Raw genomic sequence first — 21486 nt, 5'->3', positions numbered from 1 at the left:
AGTCATTAGACTAGTGTGTGGAATTTAGAGCGGAGCAATTGTCGCCGGAGCAAATGTCATAGAACCTCAAACCGCCGTGAGCCACGTCAAAACGATCGCGTTCTCATCGCGAATTGAATTTACATCGTAAAGTTCCCGGTTGGAAATCTCACGGTTTTCACACGGTATAGGGCATCTTCGCAATTACTACACAGACGCTTTCTACAACGCAGAAATTCCTTTGAAACTGCAAGTCAAATCACAATGGGCAACTGAGATGTTTTTGTCGAAAGTTGGTGGACCGGACCGGGACAGTAGATCGTCTGAAGATTTGGACTGGACAAAAAATAGCAAATATATAGGCCTATCTGCCTCTGTCGTTTGTCCGGAATCTAGGACAGCACTGCTGCTTTCATTCACCGATTTTCCACACAGGCTGTTTTTTTTTTCATTGAATGTCTTTTTTTACAATTTTTTGATTGCAACTCTTTCTGCAACGGGCTCCAGATCTTGCCGTACAAAAACGAAGGGTTTTTATCTTAACATGATGTACGGCGTATTCAACAGTGTCAATGTTGGACATGATGGAAACCGCCAAAACCGGAACGGATAGATTAAACATATTTTATTTTAAGGTAATTTTGGGGTGATTTTTGATGGTTCACAGGGTTTAAATGGCAGTTGGGTGTTGGATTACCACGGTCTACGTACGGTGCCATTGCGGTATTGGCGGAGAACGGTGCGGTATCTCGAATTGCGATGAACAGCCAGATATACCGGCGGTGTCCGCCCCGCAAGGGCAGGGAGTGGAGCATATGGGCCAGGCTCGTTTCTATGTTGGAGCCTACATTATCTTTAATCAGGAATACTTGAAGCCCCTGAGTTACATAGGCCTACTTTCATATTTATAAATTTAATTTCCATATATAAAAAATCCACATAATGAATACTACATATCAAAACAGCATCCTTTGGTCAAGTGGCAGCTACATTACAGGGAGACGAGATAAAAACAAAAATATAGTTAAATATCAACTTTAGTTTGGACAAATAGTATTCAATTCAATTCAAATTCAATTCAATTCAATAATGGTTTATTAAAAAACATGCCTCACAGCCAAAGGCTGAATAAAAAACATGTGTACAATTTACAACAATAGAATAATAATTAAATACAAACATGCAATGACATAAAATTACTAGAACTTCTTATTGTAATACAAGGAAATAATTTGTTGAAAGTAAATAAAATCATATATTGTATTGAACATAATAGATATTAAGTATGCAAATTATAACCACTATGATAGGCACATTGTTCAAGCATGAATGAAAAGTATTAGAAAAGAGAAGATGGGGAAGGATAAAGATGGCATAGGGAGACAGACAGAAAAGGTGAATAAGGGGAAAGGGTAATTAAACGGAGATATAGATAGAAAGTACAGAGAGAGGATTGGGCCAGATAGATGAAGATTAAACAAAAGGTATGCATGTATGACAAGAAATTATGTACAGAGTAGACTGAGTGGGGCAAGGCGTAGAATGAGGATGACTATCCTAGCAAATAAAGAAGCTATATCAATCATATCGTCGGGGGGGACAACAAATTTATCTAGTTCTCGTTTAGTGAATCTATGAAGTAGGGGATGGGACTATTTCGGAATCGGCTGGTTTTGCATTTGAATTGATCGTACTTAGGGATTTTCCTTAGCGAAATGTCTAGCCTTTTGGGAGGAGGGAGCCAAGTTCTGCAGTGTGGATTGATTGTAAGAGATTTAGCAAATTTTTGAGCAAGAATTTTCCGTCTAGAATCCAGAGTTTCAAGGTTGATTGTTTGGCAAGCATCTTCATACGACGAGTAGTTACGTCCTAATATAATTTTGCAGACTCTTTTCTGTACTCTTTCTAGGTCAGCAATCTGTTGTTTGGTCAAAGCCCCATTGAAAACCGGTGTGCAATATTCTAATGAGGGACGGATGTATCCAGCAAAGACAGTTTTTAGATCTTCAACGGGCATTCCATATTGCTTGAGTGATCTGAACATACATGTATGTTTCCTATTACACTTCTTTAGAATTTCACCATCATGTTCATCCCATTTCAACTTTGACTGTATTGTTACACCCAGTATCTTAGCGGAAGTGACGAATGCTAGTACAGATTCACCAATGTGTAGGTCATTACGAGTAGGGGGTGTTTTCATGAAAGTTACATTCATACCAAAGCACTTGGAGGGATTCAATTTCATATGGTTATTTGTCGACCCACTTTGCAATTCATTGAGACATTCTTGTATTTTGGGGGTGATGGTATTACTCTACATTCTGCCAAAGTTAGGTCATCAACATATTTGAAGTAAGGAATAGTCGAAGAATTACATTCGCCATTGATCATAATCAGAAATAGTAACGGACCTAGTTTTGTACCTTGCGGTACTCCTGCATTATTTTCCAAACATTGAGATATTTTACCCTGATACTTAACACACTGTTGACGACACTGTAGGAAATCAACAACCCACTGAATTAAGCATGGTCGTACATCACGATCAATCATTTTACGGATAAGGGTTGTATGGTCAAGCCTGTCAAAGGCTTTACTAAAATCAGTACACACAATGGTAGAAATTGATTTACTTTTTTTCTGCATTTTCAAAAAGACAATGAAGAAGTTGTACCAAATTGTGAGTAGTGGAAAGTCCAGTCCTATTACCAAACTGACGTGAATCAATGTGTTTTTCAATGTCTTGCAAAGGCCATTTTGCCACAAAACATTCAGCTATTTTGGCAAAGTTACTTGTGAGAGCGATTGGTCGAATTTTGTCGATAGACGCGGGCAGCGCCTTAGGTATCGGGGTGATCTAGGAGAGCTTCCATTGATGTGGTACAACCCCAAGTTGGAAAGAAGTGTTCAAGATATCAGTAAGGGGCACAGACAATTCAAGAGCAAATTCCTTTACAACTCTAACAGGTATGTCATCCTTGATCCCTGCTTTGGAAGAATTTAAGTGTTTAAGATTTCGAAATACTTCCCATGGTTGGACGAGGGGGCATTGACTTGGAGATGGTAAGTACGCAGGAAGGGAACCTCTGTCAAGAGGAGGGAGATCAGCTGCTATGGAAATGAGATGCTTGTTGATAGTAGCAGCTGCTTATTGGTGGAGTGAAGAGTCATTGGCGCCAATACCAGGAATCGCAATGGGTGATGGTGCATCATCTCGGTGGGTAAGAACTTTGATTTGGCGATACCACCCTGCTGGGTTTTCTGTCTTGATGTTACGAACACGCGTGTTGTAATACTGACGCTAGTATGTAGAAAATACAGAAACATATTATTGGGCATTCGTTTTAACAGAGTTATAAATTGACATATTATTTGGCATTGGTGTAAAAAGAGTTATAAAGTGACGTTAAGATGACTATCGGTAGATTAGTCAAACATGTGAATTGAAAGAGCGGAACATACCGTATAGGCACTATTTTTGGCTATTTCATTTTCTTATTTGTATTCTAATTTTATTTTATTTGCTGTTTTCTTCTGCATTCAAATCATTCGGATAATAACTTTTGTCAAAGCGTAACAAACATATTTGATTATCGTTTTGGCATGATAAATCATACATGACGTGTACTAAAAACTAAAATCCAGACAATTTTCTTTTTAATTTTAACATTTAGCAGAAGATTCAGACCCATTAAATTGATTAATATATATTTTTTAAATGCATATTAGGTATATTCGGAATGAGAAGAATCTTTTCATAATTTGAGTAGTGAAGATGGAGATGATAATGATGAGGATGATGGTGACAATGATCAAGATGAACGCCATTTTTTTTAATTCAAATAAGAAATTATGGGGTAATGTCTAACTACAACGGGAATACTATGGGAACACGACTCTGATTATTTTGTTTATTTTCTTATAATGTAAAATATGAAATTATGAAGCTCCTTTTTTCAGGAAACATATTACTACAACCGTTCAATTATGTAACAGCGTAATTCAAATGACGTCTACTCCTAAAAAACTTTGTGTTATGCTTTATTCCTCATATGTCTTTATCGTTTTCTATAAAACATTATTCTAATCAACTTTGCCCCCACTCCCCAAATAACAATTATAAATTTGTTATGAATAAGTAAATAGAAACAAAATCAGATTATAATAATGGAAAAAAAGATGAACAAATGTTTAAAGTCTCTCAAACGTCCCCTCTTTGCCTCCGCCTTCCCCCACGATTATTCCTCTAGATCCACTCCTAGATTTGAGGTTGAAATGTACTATCCGTTTGGTATGTAATCGCCAGAGAAGACGAAGATCAGAGATAGTCAGTCTTGGCATGTTGATAAGCAATGATTGATGTCTGCTATACTCCAAGACTAAAATAAAATCTTATTTCTGGCCATGTTGTTTGAATGGAGGGTTTTGTTCTATTTCCATCGCCAGGAATTTGGAAGGCTCGAGGGAAATGAGGAAAATGTCTTCCCGAAGATGGGAGAGAAAGATCATGATATTTTGATTTGTTTTGATGCATGTTGGGTCCATTCTTCTATGACAGAAGGATGTCTATATCAGCAGAGTATCCCTTGAAAGAGTGGCATGTTGATTTTGGTTTCTTTCCCAGCAATTCTCGAAATAAACTTTGGTTGATAATTAGAAGGTTGGATTCGCTGTTCTCGCCATTTTCATTCACCGTTTTTATTTACAATAACCCGTTCTCAGGTAGTTAATGATGGTATAGGATTTATTCTCCAGCTTGTTTATTCACATTTCGTTGGTAAATCGCTTTGGATAATTATATCAATCTTTGTAACTTCACCAAAAAGCAAATGCAAGGGGGGGGGGCTATTTTTACAAAGAGTTAATACCCTTCAAAGTCGCACTTAGAATCTCATTTGTATTTGACTTGTTCATATGTCGCTAAGAGGAAACTGCCTAATATTTTGTAGGGGAGGTCATGACCACATGAATTTAGGCGATAAAACGTCAATTCCTTTCTTGTGTAATGATAATTGTAAGTCACACTTTACTGTCTGTGATAATAACAATAAAATTAGTTAATAAGAGAGTCAAAGGGGGCCTAAGCTTTCGATCCTAGCAGAATCTTCTTCGGAGGCAAAATGACAAACATATAAAGTGGAACAACCATAATATAGACCACAGACATTCAACAGCAACACTGGAAACAAGGAGACAAAAGGGGCATTAGTGAGAAGAGAGGACCAATCAGGTTAATGAAGGGGATGAAAGAAAAGGAGTAGGCAGACACAAAGGGAAGTTAGTGTGAGTAAGGCCAAAGAAAGACTTCAAGTGGGGAGGGATTAAGATATGAGGCAGGCAACATCAAACAGGATCTAGAACAAAACAGTGATGGGGGTATGAGGAAGAGATGAATAACAAGAGAATTAGTGAGAGGTGGGTCAAACAGATAACAAAGAAAGGCATAATAAACTGGTACATAAGAGTGGGGAAAAAGGAAAGAAAAGGGAACAACTGATAATGTGCAAAAGACATAAGTACATGTAAGTATGATAGAGCATTAAACAAACTAAGAGAAAAAAGTAACTCTAAAAGTGGTGTAACTGATATTGTAATACACTGGGTGTGAGGGGAAAAAACAGAAGACTATATAGAAGAAAAAAAAACTCCCATATCTCATACAAGATCAGTTCCCTTTTTTCCTCCCTTATTCAGGCAATATAACTATTATATTATATATTTATTTTTTTCTCTCCCTTCACCTCTCAGATTTACCAGTTATTTGTTTTGCTTTTTTTTCATGTTAACTATGTTTGTGTTTTTCTCTCATTTACACACCCTTTCTCATACAGCATCAGCTTCTTTATTTGCTTTTACCCTTTTATGCAATTTGCTTCCCCTTCCTTATATACAGGTTTTTTTTTCTTCTTCTATATAGTCTTCTGTTTTTTCCCCTCACATCCAGTGGATTACAATATCAGTTACACCACTTTTAGAGCTACTTTTTTCTCTTAGTTTGTTTAATGCTCTATCATACTTACATGTACTTATGTCTTTTGCACATTATCAGTTGTTCCCTTTTCTTTCCCCTTTTCCCCACTCTTATGTACCAGTTTATTATGCCTTTCTTTGTTATCTGTTTGACCCACCTCTCACTAATTCTCTTGTTATTCATCTCTTCCTCATACCCCCCATCACTGTTTTGTTCTAGATCCTGTTTGATGTTGCCTGCCTCATATCTTAATCCCTCCCCACTTGAGGTCTTTCTTTGGCCTTACTCACACTAACTTCCCTTTGTGTCTGCCTACTCCTTTTCTTTCATCCCCTTCATTAACCTGATTGGTCCTCTCTTCTCACTAATGCCCCTTTTGTCTCCTTGTTTCCAGTGTTGCTGTTGAATGTCTGTGGTCTACAGTGCGTATCAAAAAAAACGGGACAGATTTGAAAAGTCTATAAAATTTTTGTTTCAAATAATGATGTCTATATTTTGGTGTTGATAGATGCTCTAAGGTCTTATCTTTGAAATGCAATTAAAAAAAATAAATTTTATTCATGCTTGAGCGAACACGTGACGTTTTTGTTGGGGGTTCAAAAAGAGGCTTGCGCCAGAATTGCAGAATATGTGTAATACAATGATCAGACTTCTTGCTAATCAGGAGACTTCCTCTTGACCTTTTCATTATCTGTGCCACAATTTTCGAATTATGCTGTCAAATTTCATTTACAAAGTTATTTATTTAATTGAATTATTTTGTTTTTTCATTTAAACTTCTCTTACCTTTAATTTTCCTTCATAAGTAACTGAGAAAAAAAGATTTTTTTGTCAACCCAAGCAAGAAGATTTGAATTATTAATTTGGAAAACTTGTGATTATTCAAATCGTTTTATTATGTGAAACTGTGAAACAAATAATGTTATGTACCTTTAAAAGACATGAATCTATTTTTCAAGGGGTCATTAATTCCTTGACCAAGTTTAATTGCTTAACAGGAAACACAGGAAGGGATTCATGTTTTCAATGACAATGGTGTATTGAGTCAATTTTGAGGGAGCTAGATATGGCAGATCGGGTAAAATGTATTAAAAAGTTGTGAGCGAGCGAAGTGAGCACGCAAATATTCCCACTTTTTTAATTACAATATCAAATTTTGTGATAGATTTTGACATAATATTCAGAAAATTATATCATATTTTACTTTCTATCTTTCCTTATTTCCTGTCCACGTTTTTTCTTGGTCATGATTTTTTTTAATTGAGGGGGGGGGAGCAACCCGAGCGCCCGCCCATCTGTGTGGCTTTGTTCAAAAGGCACGACAACCTTTGTAGCACACAATGAAAAGATTTGAGAAAAAATCCATGCTCTCCCATAATTCGGTTGAAAAAAAATAATTTTAGCTTGAAGAAGGAATATCCAAAGCTAACAGAGAGCATATTAAAAAGAAATAACAGAATAATTCAAGCAAATAAATAGATCTGACAATGAATTTTGACCGCATGATTTGAAAATTATGGCAAAGATAATGAAAAGGTTAAGAGGAAGTCTGCTAATTAGCAAGAAGTCCGAACATCATATTACTCATATTCTGCAATTCTGGCGCAAGCCTCTTTTTGAACCCCCAACAAAAACGTCCTGTGTTCGCTCAAGCATGAACGAAACTAAATTTTTTGATAGCATTTGAAAGACAAGACCTTAGAGCACCTATTAACACCAAAATATAGACATAATAATTTGAAACTAAAATTTTATAGACTTTTCAAATCTGTCCCGTTTTTTTTTATACGCAATGTATATTATGGTTGTTCCACTTTATATGTTTGTCATTTTGCCTCCGAAGATTCTGCTAGGATCGAAAGCTTAGGCCCCCTTTTACTCTCTTATTTACTCCATTGGCTCTTTTTTTAGATAAGCAGTTTTCAGCAGCTTCTTTTTGCCAATAAAAATAGTTAACAGTTCTTGTATAGCGCACATCACATTTACGTCTCTATTCGCGTCCGAAGGGCGAATTGGATTTCATTAACCCCGCTTAAACTTGGCCGCCGTACACTGGAAAAAAATAGTGGGTAAAATTTTAACCATACAGCTATAAACAGATAGCTCCATGTTTTAACCATCACGAGGTTTACAATTACAACAGGCAAAAGTTCCATCGCACTGACTGGATAAGAAAGATGCCCCCCAAAAAAATGCCCAATGTTGGTTGGACACATGATTACCATAATGGAGCATTTTTACCAAATATTTATTGGAGTGTAATTACTTAAAGGACAAGTCCACCCCAACAAAAAGTTGAATTTAATAAAAAGTGAAAAATCCGACAAGGAACACTGATAATTTCATCAAAATCGGGTGTAAAATAAGAAAATTGTGACATCTTAAAGTTTTGCTTATTTCACAAAACAGTTATATGCACATACGGTAAGTATGCAAATGAGGAAACTGACGACGTCATCCACTCACTATTTATTTTGTATTTAATTATATGAAATATGAAATATTCTAAAAAAAAATCCTCATTGTCAACTGAACAACGATTAATTCATCCCTGAACATGTGGAATTAGCATTGTTTAATACTAAATGATTCAGTCAAGTTGGTCCTTATTGTCAAATCTGTAAACATTGAAATATTGTATAATTCAAACAATACAAAACAAAAGAACTAGTGAGTGATGGACATCATCACTGACTCATTTGCATGTCACCAAGTTGTGCATATCATATTTTGTGAAAAAATAAAAGAAACTTTGAAATGCCATAACTTTTTTATTGTACATCCGATTTTGATGAAATTTTCATCGTTATGCTTGTTTGATTTTTCCCTAAACATTCAAATAAACATTTTTTCTGGGGTGGACATGACCTTAAAGCGCACACGCAATTCAAAGAATTATTCCTTACCAGCTACCACTTACCTCCTCCTCCCCGTGTCCCCTTCCCCGATCGACGCTTCCTCGCTTATGATCGTTATCCTCTTTTATTTCTTTCAGGTCCTGTCGAAGGGGTAAACATATAACAGACTGTGAACATGGCGTCTGCTGAGCAAGAAGGAGAGCAGTAAGTCTTTTATTTTTCTCTTTGCTTGTCACATTTTCAAGCTTGAAACTTCATTATTTTTGTACTTCGTAGTCCATCGACATTTTTTTAAACTTTCAAACATACACAACGTCCTCACACGCAAAACAAATACCTACATTACACGGTAACAAATGCCACTTTCTCTAGCCCGTCACATTAACAACAAATGTTTAACGCTATTTGTACCTCACTTTGACCTCCTTTCTACTTTGAAACATACATACGTACATCCTCACACAGAGACACAATTATGAACATTCCCCTGCTTTCCCCCTTATTTATGTGTTATATAGTGATAATTAACTAAATAATGAACTTGATTGTATGTTAAACAATGCCATGGTAGCAAAATTAACGATAGTAATAATTATAACCCCAATCAACCGGCGATGGGGTCCCTAAAGATTGTTTTCATATATAGGGGATATTATGGAAATTTAGAATTGCTCTGAAAACACCAGCCACAGAGAGGTAAACAGAAGTGAAATCTATGAAATTTAAATAATTTCATCCAATTCTATTTCTACCACATAGCACTCTGACGGAAGAGGAGGAGGCAGCCATTTCAGATAAGGTTCGTGTCCTTGCGTATTTTCTACTTTCAATAATACATCTTAAAATTTTTAAGAATTTGACAAAATAATCTACACCCTAAATAGCACCACCGATAGCGGTGCTACCGCGCACCCCACATGAACAAAGGTAAAAATATGCACTATTGTGTATAGTTTGCAACCCTGTGTAAATTATGCCTCTTTGCATGGTTTAGGGATGCAGAATTTTCTGTACATTCACAAGGATGCAAAGTTTCCTAAAAGGTACAACTGTGCACCGCTATGGTGCAAAACGTAGTTACCGTCCAACATCAAGGTGTAAAATGCTCAAAATATGTAGCGCCAAACATTTGAAGGGTGCAAAAGGGATTTTTTTTCTTAATGCCGTGCTCAATTTCAACATTTTGACGATGGATCTCTATTTTCGAAGTGTTGTAAATCCATGTGTAAATGGAGCGTTGTGGCCCGGTGGATTAGTCTCTTTCCCAGCCATTGCGTAATTTTCTTCAGCAAGAAATTTATCCACAGTAATGCACTCAAACCCGGTGAGGTGAATGGGTACCCGACAGGATTAATTCCTTGAATGCACTGAGTGCTGAATGGCAGCTCGAGCTAAAGCCGGGGTAATAATGATAATAAACCACCCCCTCGAAACAGATTATTTCTACATAAATGGTGCTATATAAATGCCTTTTATTATAATTATTATTTTTTTAATAAGAAAAGTTATATATCTACTAACATACTCGATTTTTCTTTGAAGCTACGCTGAAAAAAATTGCCGTTACTTTGGCAGACTAATTAGAATGTCGAAAATCCGAATAAAAGTTAAATAATTGGACATGCTTTAAATCGATCTTTGTCGTGTGATGTAACAAAATCTAATTGTATTGACGACTATAGTAAAGATATTAATCAACTCTAACGCATCATGTACTTATGGAACTCTGACTAAATCTATTTTTTAGCCTGTCTATTAAAAACTTTGGTAAACAGAGCAAATCATGTTCTATCATTCTGCCATTCGAACGTGAGAAAGTTGGATAACTAACCTTTTTAGAAAGGTTACTGCTTTTTAATGTTTGAAATATGTAATGAGTCTTTTAATTGTTTTTACTTTGTATACATGACCAATTCAGCCATTTGGCTACGACTCATGTTTTTAATAAACCTTGAATTGAATTAAATTGATTTCTTTTGGGGTTTTTATTTCTTTAAAATTATTCAGATTTAGCGCCTTCTCTTATAAATGTTTTATAACTTTACTAATTAAAAGTCGATTTGAATACTTACCTTACATATACTGCGATTGTATATCCAAAAGCTTTAATCCAAACGGGGTATCAGAAATTTTGAATTGATTAAATGCTTTAGAAGTGCTTCATGTCAAGCGGTTAAAACAAAAAACTTTTGTTGTATGGGATCCTTTTAAAATCAATTCATGTATTCAGATAGTAATCCTACCAATACATATTACAATTATTATATCATTTTCACGCAACAGGGATTCGTGTTTATGACTTTGAAAATGCATAATCATTTCATTTCTAGAATATAAAAGAGACTGTAACAGTTTTCTTATAGTCAACATGGAGATAAAATGATATTTCTTTAAAAATAAACTTAAAATTGCCAGCTTGACAAAGGAATATTTTTAATAAATCATATATATCAGTACTCCTTTTCATACCTACGTAAATTTTGAGTGGCAAAGATTTAAAGTTTATATCGACGATCATATCTTAATGATATTTTTCAATAATTATTTTATTAGGCGTACTAGTGTTATCATTTTATTTTATTATTATTATCTATGCTATCATTATTGTTATTTTGATTATCATTAATAGTACTACTTGTAGTAATATTATTGCATTATTGTGAATGCTATCCTTCTTTTTTATCTTTATTACCTTTATTATGTTTTACGATTATTATCATTAATTATTATACTATTCTCATTATACACAGGAATCCACATGGCTAGGTCAACTATACTACGTGCATGTGTAGCCATGTAACAGGTCACAGAATGTTCTCTATCGTGTCATAAACCTATTAACATTAATTTATTTCACTAGCTAGATGTAGTCTTAGAAACCGTTCCCAAATGGTTACCCCTTACTCTCTATTACTAATTCACTTGGACTAAGAATATATTTCGTTAAAACCTTTTTGCAAACCATTTACAAGTTAGTTTTCATAGCTTCCATTAAGACATTTTGTTTTTACAATGGTGGTAAAAATTTGGCGAAAATGGTTCGGTCCAATTAAATATATTCATGAGTTATTTGTCAATGTACTTTATGTGAAAAATGACAATAGAAGAAATCATATTTGATGCAAACTGTTTTATTTTGGAGCATTACTATTTTAATGTAACATCTAAGCAATGACAAACTATTTTTTTCGAAACGAGCCCGCTACATTGTTCGTTAGGAGTCCGTGTTTCTACTTGTCACATCGTTCTAATTCCTAACCTGTCTAACACCCATCACGTGACCTTTTCGTCACGTGGTCTTGTCCATGTTCTGTGTTGTCACGTGACAGAGAAAGAAGAAAGAAAAGATGAGACTCGGGGCCCGAGAATCTCTCAAGCAAATCCAGGACTTGCTCGCCCAGTATGACGCCGAGGCAGACAAAGTAGTCTCAATTTTTGTAAGTACTTACAATTTTTGTAAGTACTTTGCTGTTCTCTCACTATAATCGTCGCCTGACTGACAAAAGTGGGTTAGGATTGACGCGTATCTGTATTTACTTTCCTGTACGGCTGGCAACATGGCGTCAACTCGCGCGCAGTGTACATTTCTCGTAGCGCACGCTTGAGGTGACGCCCCTTTGCCAGGCGCACAGAAATTGAAAATCGATGGGCACGCGCAACCTACCGCCCGTCTGCTAGCCAGCCGACGTATATATCGGAGCGTGAATTTGAATGTCACTCAAAAAGCTAGCTTGCCCGTCATCTTGCAAATTCTGTCATGTTTTAGGCAACTCCCGCCCAATTGTCTAAAGCATGAAAAGAAATCAGTTGTTGTTCTTGCACATGATTCACGTACCGCACACTCCCAATTTAAATAAAATGCTCAAACGCTCGCCATTTCCTTGATATATCAGTTATTTGGAAGGGGAAGGAGATAGGAAACAAATAAGGAAAAAGTAATAATTGTGATATGATATAAATCGTGTGGATAAAACTAAATAGAAGAATAAAATGTGATATACTATACTTCGGTTTGAGAAATGAACAACTTTACTTATGCTTAATTTAGGTTGATGCCTAATGACTTTATCATGACACCAAGTCAGATACTGTAGAATTGAACATCAATTTAATTGATGTGTATCAATTTCGTAGGAAGAGTAATAAAATTACATAATGGATGCAAAGCCATGTCAAGCTGATATCTAGATCGCCTATAATATCAGACCCCCCCCCCCCCAATTCCGCTGCCTTTCTAAATAAAAGGATATAACTTCACTTAATCCCCCCTATCAGACCCTATTCCCACGATGCTCCCATCCCCCAGTAGAGTAGTGACGTCACTGCATGGACTACTGCATTATGCTGCAATGCATGACGGGAACATAACTATTTCCTTTTTATCCTCGGGAATGTTATAACAACTTGAGCCTTAATGATTTTTCCATTAATGATAATAACTATACTCTCGTTAATTCATCTTACTTTGTCACGTGACAGTGTAACTCGTTCTGTGTTATTTTATTTTCGTTGTCATGGTTACATGTCACCTTATATACTTCAGGGCGAACTAACTCAAGGGTTCTACCAAGGCATTGAATCCCGAAACATTAGATAATTATGATTACTAATTAGAAATAAAACGCTATTGAACTCATTTTTGAAAAGCCATTCTAGTCCACTGACAGTTATGTCTACACTTTTTTTTATAATCATTACACATGTTATATTCTCTCTCGAAATGCGGTCTTTTATTCATTTTCGATACCTTGCCTGTTGGAGAAAACAAAACATCCCATAGTTTGTCAAAAGGGTCTGTAACACAATGTGAAATCCGTTCCAGAATGATAAAACACCCAATTTTAACAATGCCAATCAAATATATCTCACTATGTGGACATAATGTGTTACACTATTATTTTTTTTCCGGCAGGATTGCTTCATTATTGTAATGTAAAGATGATAATAGATCGATGTTTTTATCTATCCCTCACTGTAAATGAATATAAGTTGTTACAAGGAAGACATGTAACCACTTTCTGTGTATCACCGTATTGTGACTATAATCACTTGTTTTGTCATTGTATAGTTTTGTTTCATTCCTCGCGGGTTTTCGTCACTTGAGTAACGTTACGCTGTCACGTACGATGTGCTATATCAAGTAACATGAATAATAACAACTTAAACTTGTAACGTGGCTGTCACGTTTGTTTCCTCGTCTCAATGTTTTTGAGTCACGTGACTGTCACGTGGGTGTCGTTGTTTGATTGTGTTGTCACGTGACAGAAAAGGCAGGAGTTCAAGCAGGAGATCATCCAGTCTTTGAAGATGGTTAGAAAGATCATCGAGACGTACGACGAGGAGATCGCTGCCCTCAGGAAGAAAAGGGTAAGTGACAATTTGCATTCATACACTGCAAAACCTCCGTTGTTGATTTAACACCAGGCTGCAATCTTTATATGTCAACACCAGAAAAGTTTTAAACAACACCAGCTTGGTTTTGGTCTAACACCAGATAGGTGTTTATGAAACACCAATTGGTATTAACACAACATCGATTTGATTCCAAACTGGTGTTGTTTCAATACTTCTCCGGTGTAGATTCCGGTCTGGTGTTAAATCAACAACGGAATCTTTGCAGTATATCGTTTACATGTAGCATTTGGCATGTTTGGGGTTAAAAGTGTCAATGCATGTTTCTTAGGTGAAATTCTTCTTTGCTTGGCAAAAATTGAAATCAAGTTTGTGTATATTCTACAAAGTAAATATAAGTTTGGTATTACTCTATTTGTTTCAGATAGCTATGCTCGATCTGTAATGAAAATCTTAAGTCAGAAATTAATTGGAACCAGTGGGATTCGAACCTGCCCGGAAAGCAGTAGATGGCAGGCTCGAATCCCACGGGTTCCAACACCGTTAGCAATGACGGAATCATGACACAATAGTAGGAGCCATTACAGGCGCAATTGTGCACCTTCCTGATCTGAAAGTCGCACAGTTAAATCTAGATGCGTGTAAAGGTGCTACAAGACGAGAAAGCCGGACGTCTGCACTTTGTTTGTATGCACTTGGAAAAGAGGTCGCACCTTTACAAGATTTAGAAATGAACGTTTCATATTTTTGAAATTATAAGTGTTTATTGTCTTTCTTTCAAAGATACGCTCTCAATAGGCATGTGCGGGGCTTATATACCTGTCGTGTTTCTATACTAATGTAACATCTTGTTTCTGATGCGTAAATCTCGCCCCCCCCCCCTCCAAAACAATAATGATAATAAAAAGCGTATAGTACATTTTGGTAGCAGAAAATTAAAAATTGCATACCTATAATTCACGTTTAATTATCAGATCTTGTATATTTGATGTTAGAATTTTCTTGATATATTTTGGACTTTATTTTAATCAGCTTGAGAGGAAAAATGAGCAAGCGATGTGGCTGGAGAGAATCACGAAGAATGAAGAAGAGAGGAAGAGAAGACAACGGGAAGAGAACGAAAGACTAAAAGCACAGAGAGAACAAAAGAAAAAGGAGAGAGAGGAGAGGCAACGCGCCATGAGGAACCCCAACGCGTACAAGAATGTTGTTCAGGTAAGAAATACCGTGTTTACATGCTGCATCGATGCAGAATCGGATTTTTGCGTGTAAACGCGATTAACTTGCATCGGCTCTCGGTGCAGAATCGGCAATTTTGCACCACCAAAGTGGTAGGTTCAGAACTGCTTTTTTCTACGTGTGAACAGAAAGCCGATTCTGCATCTGCAATTGGCGCGTATTTCATTTACTTTACCTTTATAACGTATTTGCAAGCGCACGGATCCAGCGTTGTCTTTATTATGACATATGTATATTGTTGGTGGGTGGATCATTTCAGGTTTTTGACACGCGAGCCGATTCTGCACCGCGAGCTGTGAGAGCGTGTAAACACGATGCAAGATAACCCAAATGCCGATTCTGCATCGGGTTTTTTGTTCTGCACCGCGAGCCGATGCAGTTCGCACAAGCCCTTCAGTCTAGAGGCACATAGGCTTATACCCTGTTTGATCATAAGTGGGCAATGACACAAAACAGCACAAACTTGAGAAGACTCTTACGACAACAAGGCACAACTAGGGAAGTTACACATTCACATATTCAGGCCACTTTCCTGGAGTGGAGGGTTTTAATATCAGTCCATATAACATCCTTACGAAATTTGTATGTAGTACTTCTGCGGTACTTCTTTTGTACCTATAGTGGTAACCCTGTTGTGTTGTTAGCACCACATAAAGTATCCTAGGATTTGTGAAAACTGTGTCGCCGATGTCCTGTGCGTGGTCTGGGGTACTTATCTCGTATCCTTACAGTACCCATTTTGGCCATGTAGCACATATCTTATAGATACACGAATGGAAATGTATCGCAATCTGTTGTATCAGCGTGTGGTATGGTTCTCTATACCCGTGTGTTGTAGGTGCTAGTACCACAGATATGAATAATGATAATAACAATAAGGTCAGAACCCCTTTACCGTGGACAGTTGAAAGGACACAGTTTTCCACAGTGTGATCATAGTGTGTTCACAAAGTATATTATCCACTCTGTTAGAATGCTCAAACTCTATAGCGTGAAGTTTATCTCACACTGTGGACACCCCGACAATGCGACTGTTCACAGCGTGTTCACATGGCCGACTATGCGAATATGTGATGATCTAACCCTGTGGTGATTTCATATTGTGTGCCACAATGTGAACACACTGTGGGACACTGTTCTTTGCAGTAGGCTTACCCAGGTTACATCGTGAAATGATGAACTTACATGCCTCTGTGTGTTTTCTCTTTAGGATGAGAGGATAAGGTTCGCCAGGATGACGGTTGAAGAGCTCGCTAGAGAGAAAGAAGAGACCTTGGCTAAACGAGCCCCAGCCATCGATATTGATTCCCTGACGTCGGAGGAAGCCATGAAGGAAGCAGCACGTGATCTTTATGCTAAGATCGTCAAAGCTTTCGGCAACCTCTTTGATCTACAGGAGAAAGAAAAGAGACAGAAATATGATGTAAGTTTTATCCCGGTATGAATGGGGAATTAATAATGCAAGCTGGCCAGAAAAGGCCCTGCTTTTGGACCTGATAACCTCAGAGCCTTTCGTCGATGTTGTTTTTATCCTCTTCAGATTTCCTAGTAGTCAAATGTCGACCCTTTCTTCCTTTGTTTTTGAAAAAGAAAAACAAACCTGACACTCTTGAAGAGCTCCCTGACCTGTTATTTATAGGCACATTTTTTTTTCTTTTAGTGTCAGATTTAGTCTACGGAGGAGTTGCACAAAACTTTAAATTAATAACACGTCAACAAACCAACAATACATAATTCAATTAATTTATAAGTGTGCTGGTCTATTGCTGGTCTAATTTCTGCAACATCGGATTCAATTGCAATAAATGGATCTACCACTGGATGAAATAGAATCGATTGTACAACTGATTACACATTAACATCTTGTTGTTATGATGTTTGTCCTTTGTTTGCAAAGACAACCACAACTTCGCAATTTCATGTTAGTACGAAGATTGGTGCAGTGTGGACCAGCTTGTTTCTTGTAATGTCTATAGCAATGCAATACTTCAATGAAAGAACATTGAAAAAATGTTCAAGCTTCAGTTTTCAATGGAAATAATATTTTTGCTATTCTTCTATTGTTTCTCGACAGATTAAGGAACTCAATACACGTATCGCCGCTTTGCAAGCTGCTAAGTGAGTCCTAACATACCACTTTCCTATTTTAATTCTAGGAAATTAATTGTTCATCTTTATAGAAGGCAGCAGAATTATGTCCTCATTATTTCTAATCGTTGATCTTTTCAATATTAATGCCATAAAGCCCGCCTATAATGAAGGATTAATCAAGTGGTATTTTCTTTCTCTTGAATTATCATATGTTCCAGGTAGTTGCCATATTTTTACAAATATCATGAATAGATTAATGAAATACACGTTAAAGAGTGTTTATGCAGTGAATGCGTTCACAATGCTTTACTCTGCTATATTTCCTGAGAGTTTTCATTCAAAATAATATAAACTATGTTCACCTTCATTTGTAGGGTGAAATCTACATCGGATGGCAAGATAAAGAAGATATCTCTACCGTTCGGAGAACAGGTAAACATGCACTCTAAACACCGGGGTGTTAAGACTAACACCAATTGGTGTCAATAGATGACCACACAGTGAGGTGTTACAATTACACCCTAGATATTGAATATAGCAGAAAAGAGTGTAAAAGTTACAGCTAAAGGTGTTATAATAGAGTTCCTAAGTGTGATGTCATCAATTTTCACTTTTTGCATTTCAGCGTTTTTATAACACATTTTAGTCGAGCATGACGAATGACCCCCACAACCCAACTATGGGGGATCGGTCCGTGGCGCCCCAAGATATGACCTCCTGAATACATACTTGTCACCCCCCCCCCCCCCATTGAAGTCAATGTGTTATTGGCCTGGTTCTACAAGTTGGAAACCAGGCCAATAATACATTGATTTGAATGAGACTAATTATGTATTCATTAGGTCATATCTCAGAGTTTTAGGTCATCACTTTTAGAGATGTTTCATTCTCATAGAAACAAATGTGCTGACTGGAACCTTTCTTCGTCCTTATTTGGAACCTTTAAATGTTCTTCAAAGAAGCACGAAAGGGGTCTCAGCATTCCTTCAGAACCACGTTGGGATCTACAAGAAACCCATGAAGTTTCTTACTCACCTGACATGCCTTTGGGGTTCTTAACTGTGCAAAGAACCCAGTGGGTTCAACCTAATATAGTTTCCCTAGAACAAAACAAAACTTGTTCTAAAAGACTCTTTAGAACACTCTTCCGCTACTCTGAAGAACTTAAACGCTTCGTTCCACTTACTCTCTGCCTTCTTAAAGGCATGGTGCATTTACGGATGCAGAGAGGAAGTGAAACGGAAAAGAATCTTGTCATCCGTTGGAAAACGTAATGTATCCGTGTGTACTCTTTGCTTTCGTATTCCATACGCTCTATATCCATCGATCATCCGTCCACTATGATTTCATTGTTCGTCCATTTTGCCCATTGTCTGGAGTATGATAAAAACGGATGGAGCCATGCCGAAATTTCGCTTGTCCGCTGTATCTGTTATGAGTACGTTTTGTGGGCTCGGTGTAAAAATGGCAGAGGTAATAATGGCAGAGGTAAAAATGGCAGAGGTAAAAATGGCAGAGGTAAAAATGGCAGAGGTAAAAATGGCAGAGGTAATAATGGCAGAGGTAAAAATGGCAGAGGTAAAATGACAGAGGTAAAAATGGCAGGGGTTATAATGGGAGAGGTAAAAATGGCAGAGGTAAAAATGGCAGAGGTAATAATGGCAGAGGTAAAATGGCAGGGGTTATAATGGGAGAGGTTAAAATGACAGCTCTAGGTAAAATGTGGCCAGTCTTAAATCCCATGCAATGAATTGTCAAAAAGCCCCCGCATGTACATACATTAAAGAAGTGCATGTCACGGTTAGGCATTTCTCAACAATGCTATTTACGAATTCGTTGGAGGTGTACCGTGAACGCTTTTTAAAAAGAAATCAAACCACACATATTTTTTTCATTCAATTTATCAGGAGCAAAATAAAACTGCACTATTCTCATTCATCATTTTATAACATTCCTTTTTGTCTGGCTGGTTTTTTTTATATCTAAAGTTTTGCCAGGTTTGCCGATGCAAAAAGGAGGAAGAGTAGACATAAGAGAGGTGGAGAGACAGAGAGGGTTAGGGGGCGGGGAAAAACATAGAGAACATAGCGGGGAAAGTTTAGACGTTGAAATTGTCACAAATGATTGTGGTTAAATATTATGTCCTTATTTGTAATGTCGTCTGTACTATTATTTTTAGATAATTGAATGACAATAAGCATGCGTTCCCAGTCTTGGCACTGAATATGTAAATGATTATGAAAATCAATAATAATCTTGTTTTGACTGGTAAACCAATTTGGGGTCGATCGAGGGAGACCGTCTGGTTCAGATTCTTTGCATAAAAGAAGACCCTGAACCAATATGATATAAACGCCTTGATAGTCATAACCCTTGGACTGTTGGGTATTTTGTACACCATAAACAGCACTCTCTTGATAATTAGCTTGGTATGCTATTAGAGATTTGATAGAAATCTCTGTTATTTTTCAAAACAGAAGAAAAAACACTGTTTATTATCTAATTGTTATTATTTTTGTTGAAATTCTTTTTCTGACCTAAAAGAACTTCATCAAGTTGAAATAATTTTTTGTGTCATTTTCCTCCTTAACCAAATCCCCTTTCATTTTGGAGTGATAACTTTTTTCTCGGCTTTTTAACAAACCAGCACCCAATTTTTCACTAACTTTTCAAAAGTAAGTAGTGCTCACTCAAGCGGAAATATTTTGCGACAGTTATATCGTCATTTGCTTAAATAGGTCTGTACCAATGTTAAAATGTGGACAAATCTTCAGGATTTTATATGCGTGGGCTTTTTGACATTTCAATGCATGGGGGTTTAAGACTGGCCGTATTTTACCTAGAGCTGTAATTTTTACCTCTCCCATTATAACCCCTGCCATTTTACCTCTGCCATTATTACCTCTGCCATTTTTACCTCTGCCATTTTTACCTCTGCCATTTTACCTCTGCCATTTTTACCTCTGCCATTTTTACCTCTGCCATTTTACCTCTGCCATTTTTACCTCTGCCATTTTTACCTCTGCCATTTTACCTCTGCCATTTTTGCCTCTGCCATTTTTACCTCTGCCATTATTACCTCTGCCATTTTACCTCTGCCATTTTTACCTCTGCCATTTTTACCTCTGCCATTTTTACCTTTGCCATTTTTACCTCTGCCATTTTTACCTCTGCCATTTTTACCTCTGCCATTTTACCTCTGCCATTTTTACCTCAGCCATTTTTTACTTCTGCCATTTTACCTCTGCCATTTTTACCTCTGCCATTATTACCTCTGCCATTTTACCTCTGCCATTATTACCTCTGCCATTTTTACCTCTGCCATTTTTACCTCTGCCATTTTTACCTCTGCCATTTTTACCTCTGCCATTTTTACCTCTGCAATTTTACCTCTGCCATTATTACCTCTGCCATTTTTACATCTGCCATTTTTACCTCTGCCATTTTTACCTCTGTCATTTTTACCTCTGCCATTTTTACCTCTGCCATTTTTACCTCTGCCATTTTTACCTCTGCCATTTTTACTTCTGCCATTTTTACCTGGCACCCGTTTTGTGTCCGTCGGCCAGTGGGACCAGGCTTTAAAAGATGCCAAATATGGGACAAAGTTTATAAGAGTGTTCTTACGAATTTTACGCTTATTCATAATAACAACTTTATACCTTTCCAAATTTATTTACAGGAGGCCGCTGAATAGCCTGGTGCACTCAACGTCTTGTTGCCATGAATGAATGGACGAGGAAAGAACTTCATTGGGGAAAAATACACCAGTCTAATAAGCTAGCTGCATATTAGCATATAAACATCAAAGGTTTCTTACAACCAAGAAACTGAACCTGGCAAAATAAAAACAATGTCAAACCATTTAACTATGCAATTAATGACCACTTATTTTTCCTCTGCAAAAAGCTCTGTGTTAATCCAATTGAAGGTGAAATAGTATTGACTGAATTCGGTATAAATTAATGGAAAATGGTATGAAGAAAACGAATT

The 21486-nt window shown here is 36.9% G+C and overlaps 1 protein-coding gene and 1 long non-coding RNA gene across 3 annotated transcripts; one reads left to right on the top strand and one right to left on the bottom strand.

The window, feature by feature from the left end:
- Positions 1-2720: 2720 nt before the first annotated feature.
- LOC121421576 lies at positions 2721-16673 on the bottom strand. The gene is made up of 3 exons (XR_005971004.1): positions 16588-16673; positions 8874-8951; positions 2721-3283 (listed from the first exon to the last, which is right to left on the bottom strand). It is a non-coding gene; the product is annotated as an uncharacterized LOC121421576 (long non-coding RNA).
- On the top strand, positions 8946-21241 carry LOC121421575 (troponin T, cardiac muscle isoforms-like). 2 transcript variants are annotated; one of them, XM_041616325.1, is made up of 9 exons: positions 8972-9015; positions 9571-9610; positions 11562-12248; positions 14077-14178; positions 15196-15378; positions 16613-16825; positions 17477-17520; positions 17868-17925; positions 21176-21241. In XM_041616325.1, exons 3-9 carry the CDS (start codon positions 12159-12161, stop codon positions 21188-21190), a joined length of 705 nt encoding a protein of 234 aa, XP_041472259.1. In that variant the 5' UTR covers positions 8972-9015; positions 9571-9610; positions 11562-12158; the 3' UTR covers positions 21191-21241. The 2 variants fall into 2 exon arrangements, with proteins under 2 accessions (XP_041472260.1, XP_041472259.1); XM_041616326.1 differs by lacking the exon at positions 11562-12248 and having other exon boundaries at positions 8946-9015.
- The last annotated feature ends 245 nt before the right edge of the window (positions 21242-21486 follow it).

Source organism: Lytechinus variegatus, chromosome 9 (genome assembly GCF_018143015.1).
Source record: "Lytechinus variegatus isolate NC3 chromosome 9, Lvar_3.0, whole genome shotgun sequence".
In the NCBI taxonomy this organism is placed as follows: Eukaryota; Metazoa; Echinodermata; class Echinoidea; order Temnopleuroida; family Toxopneustidae; genus Lytechinus; species Lytechinus variegatus.
The sequence above is the reverse complement of the archived record's forward strand: the minus strand, read 5'-3'. Positions and strand labels throughout refer to the sequence as shown.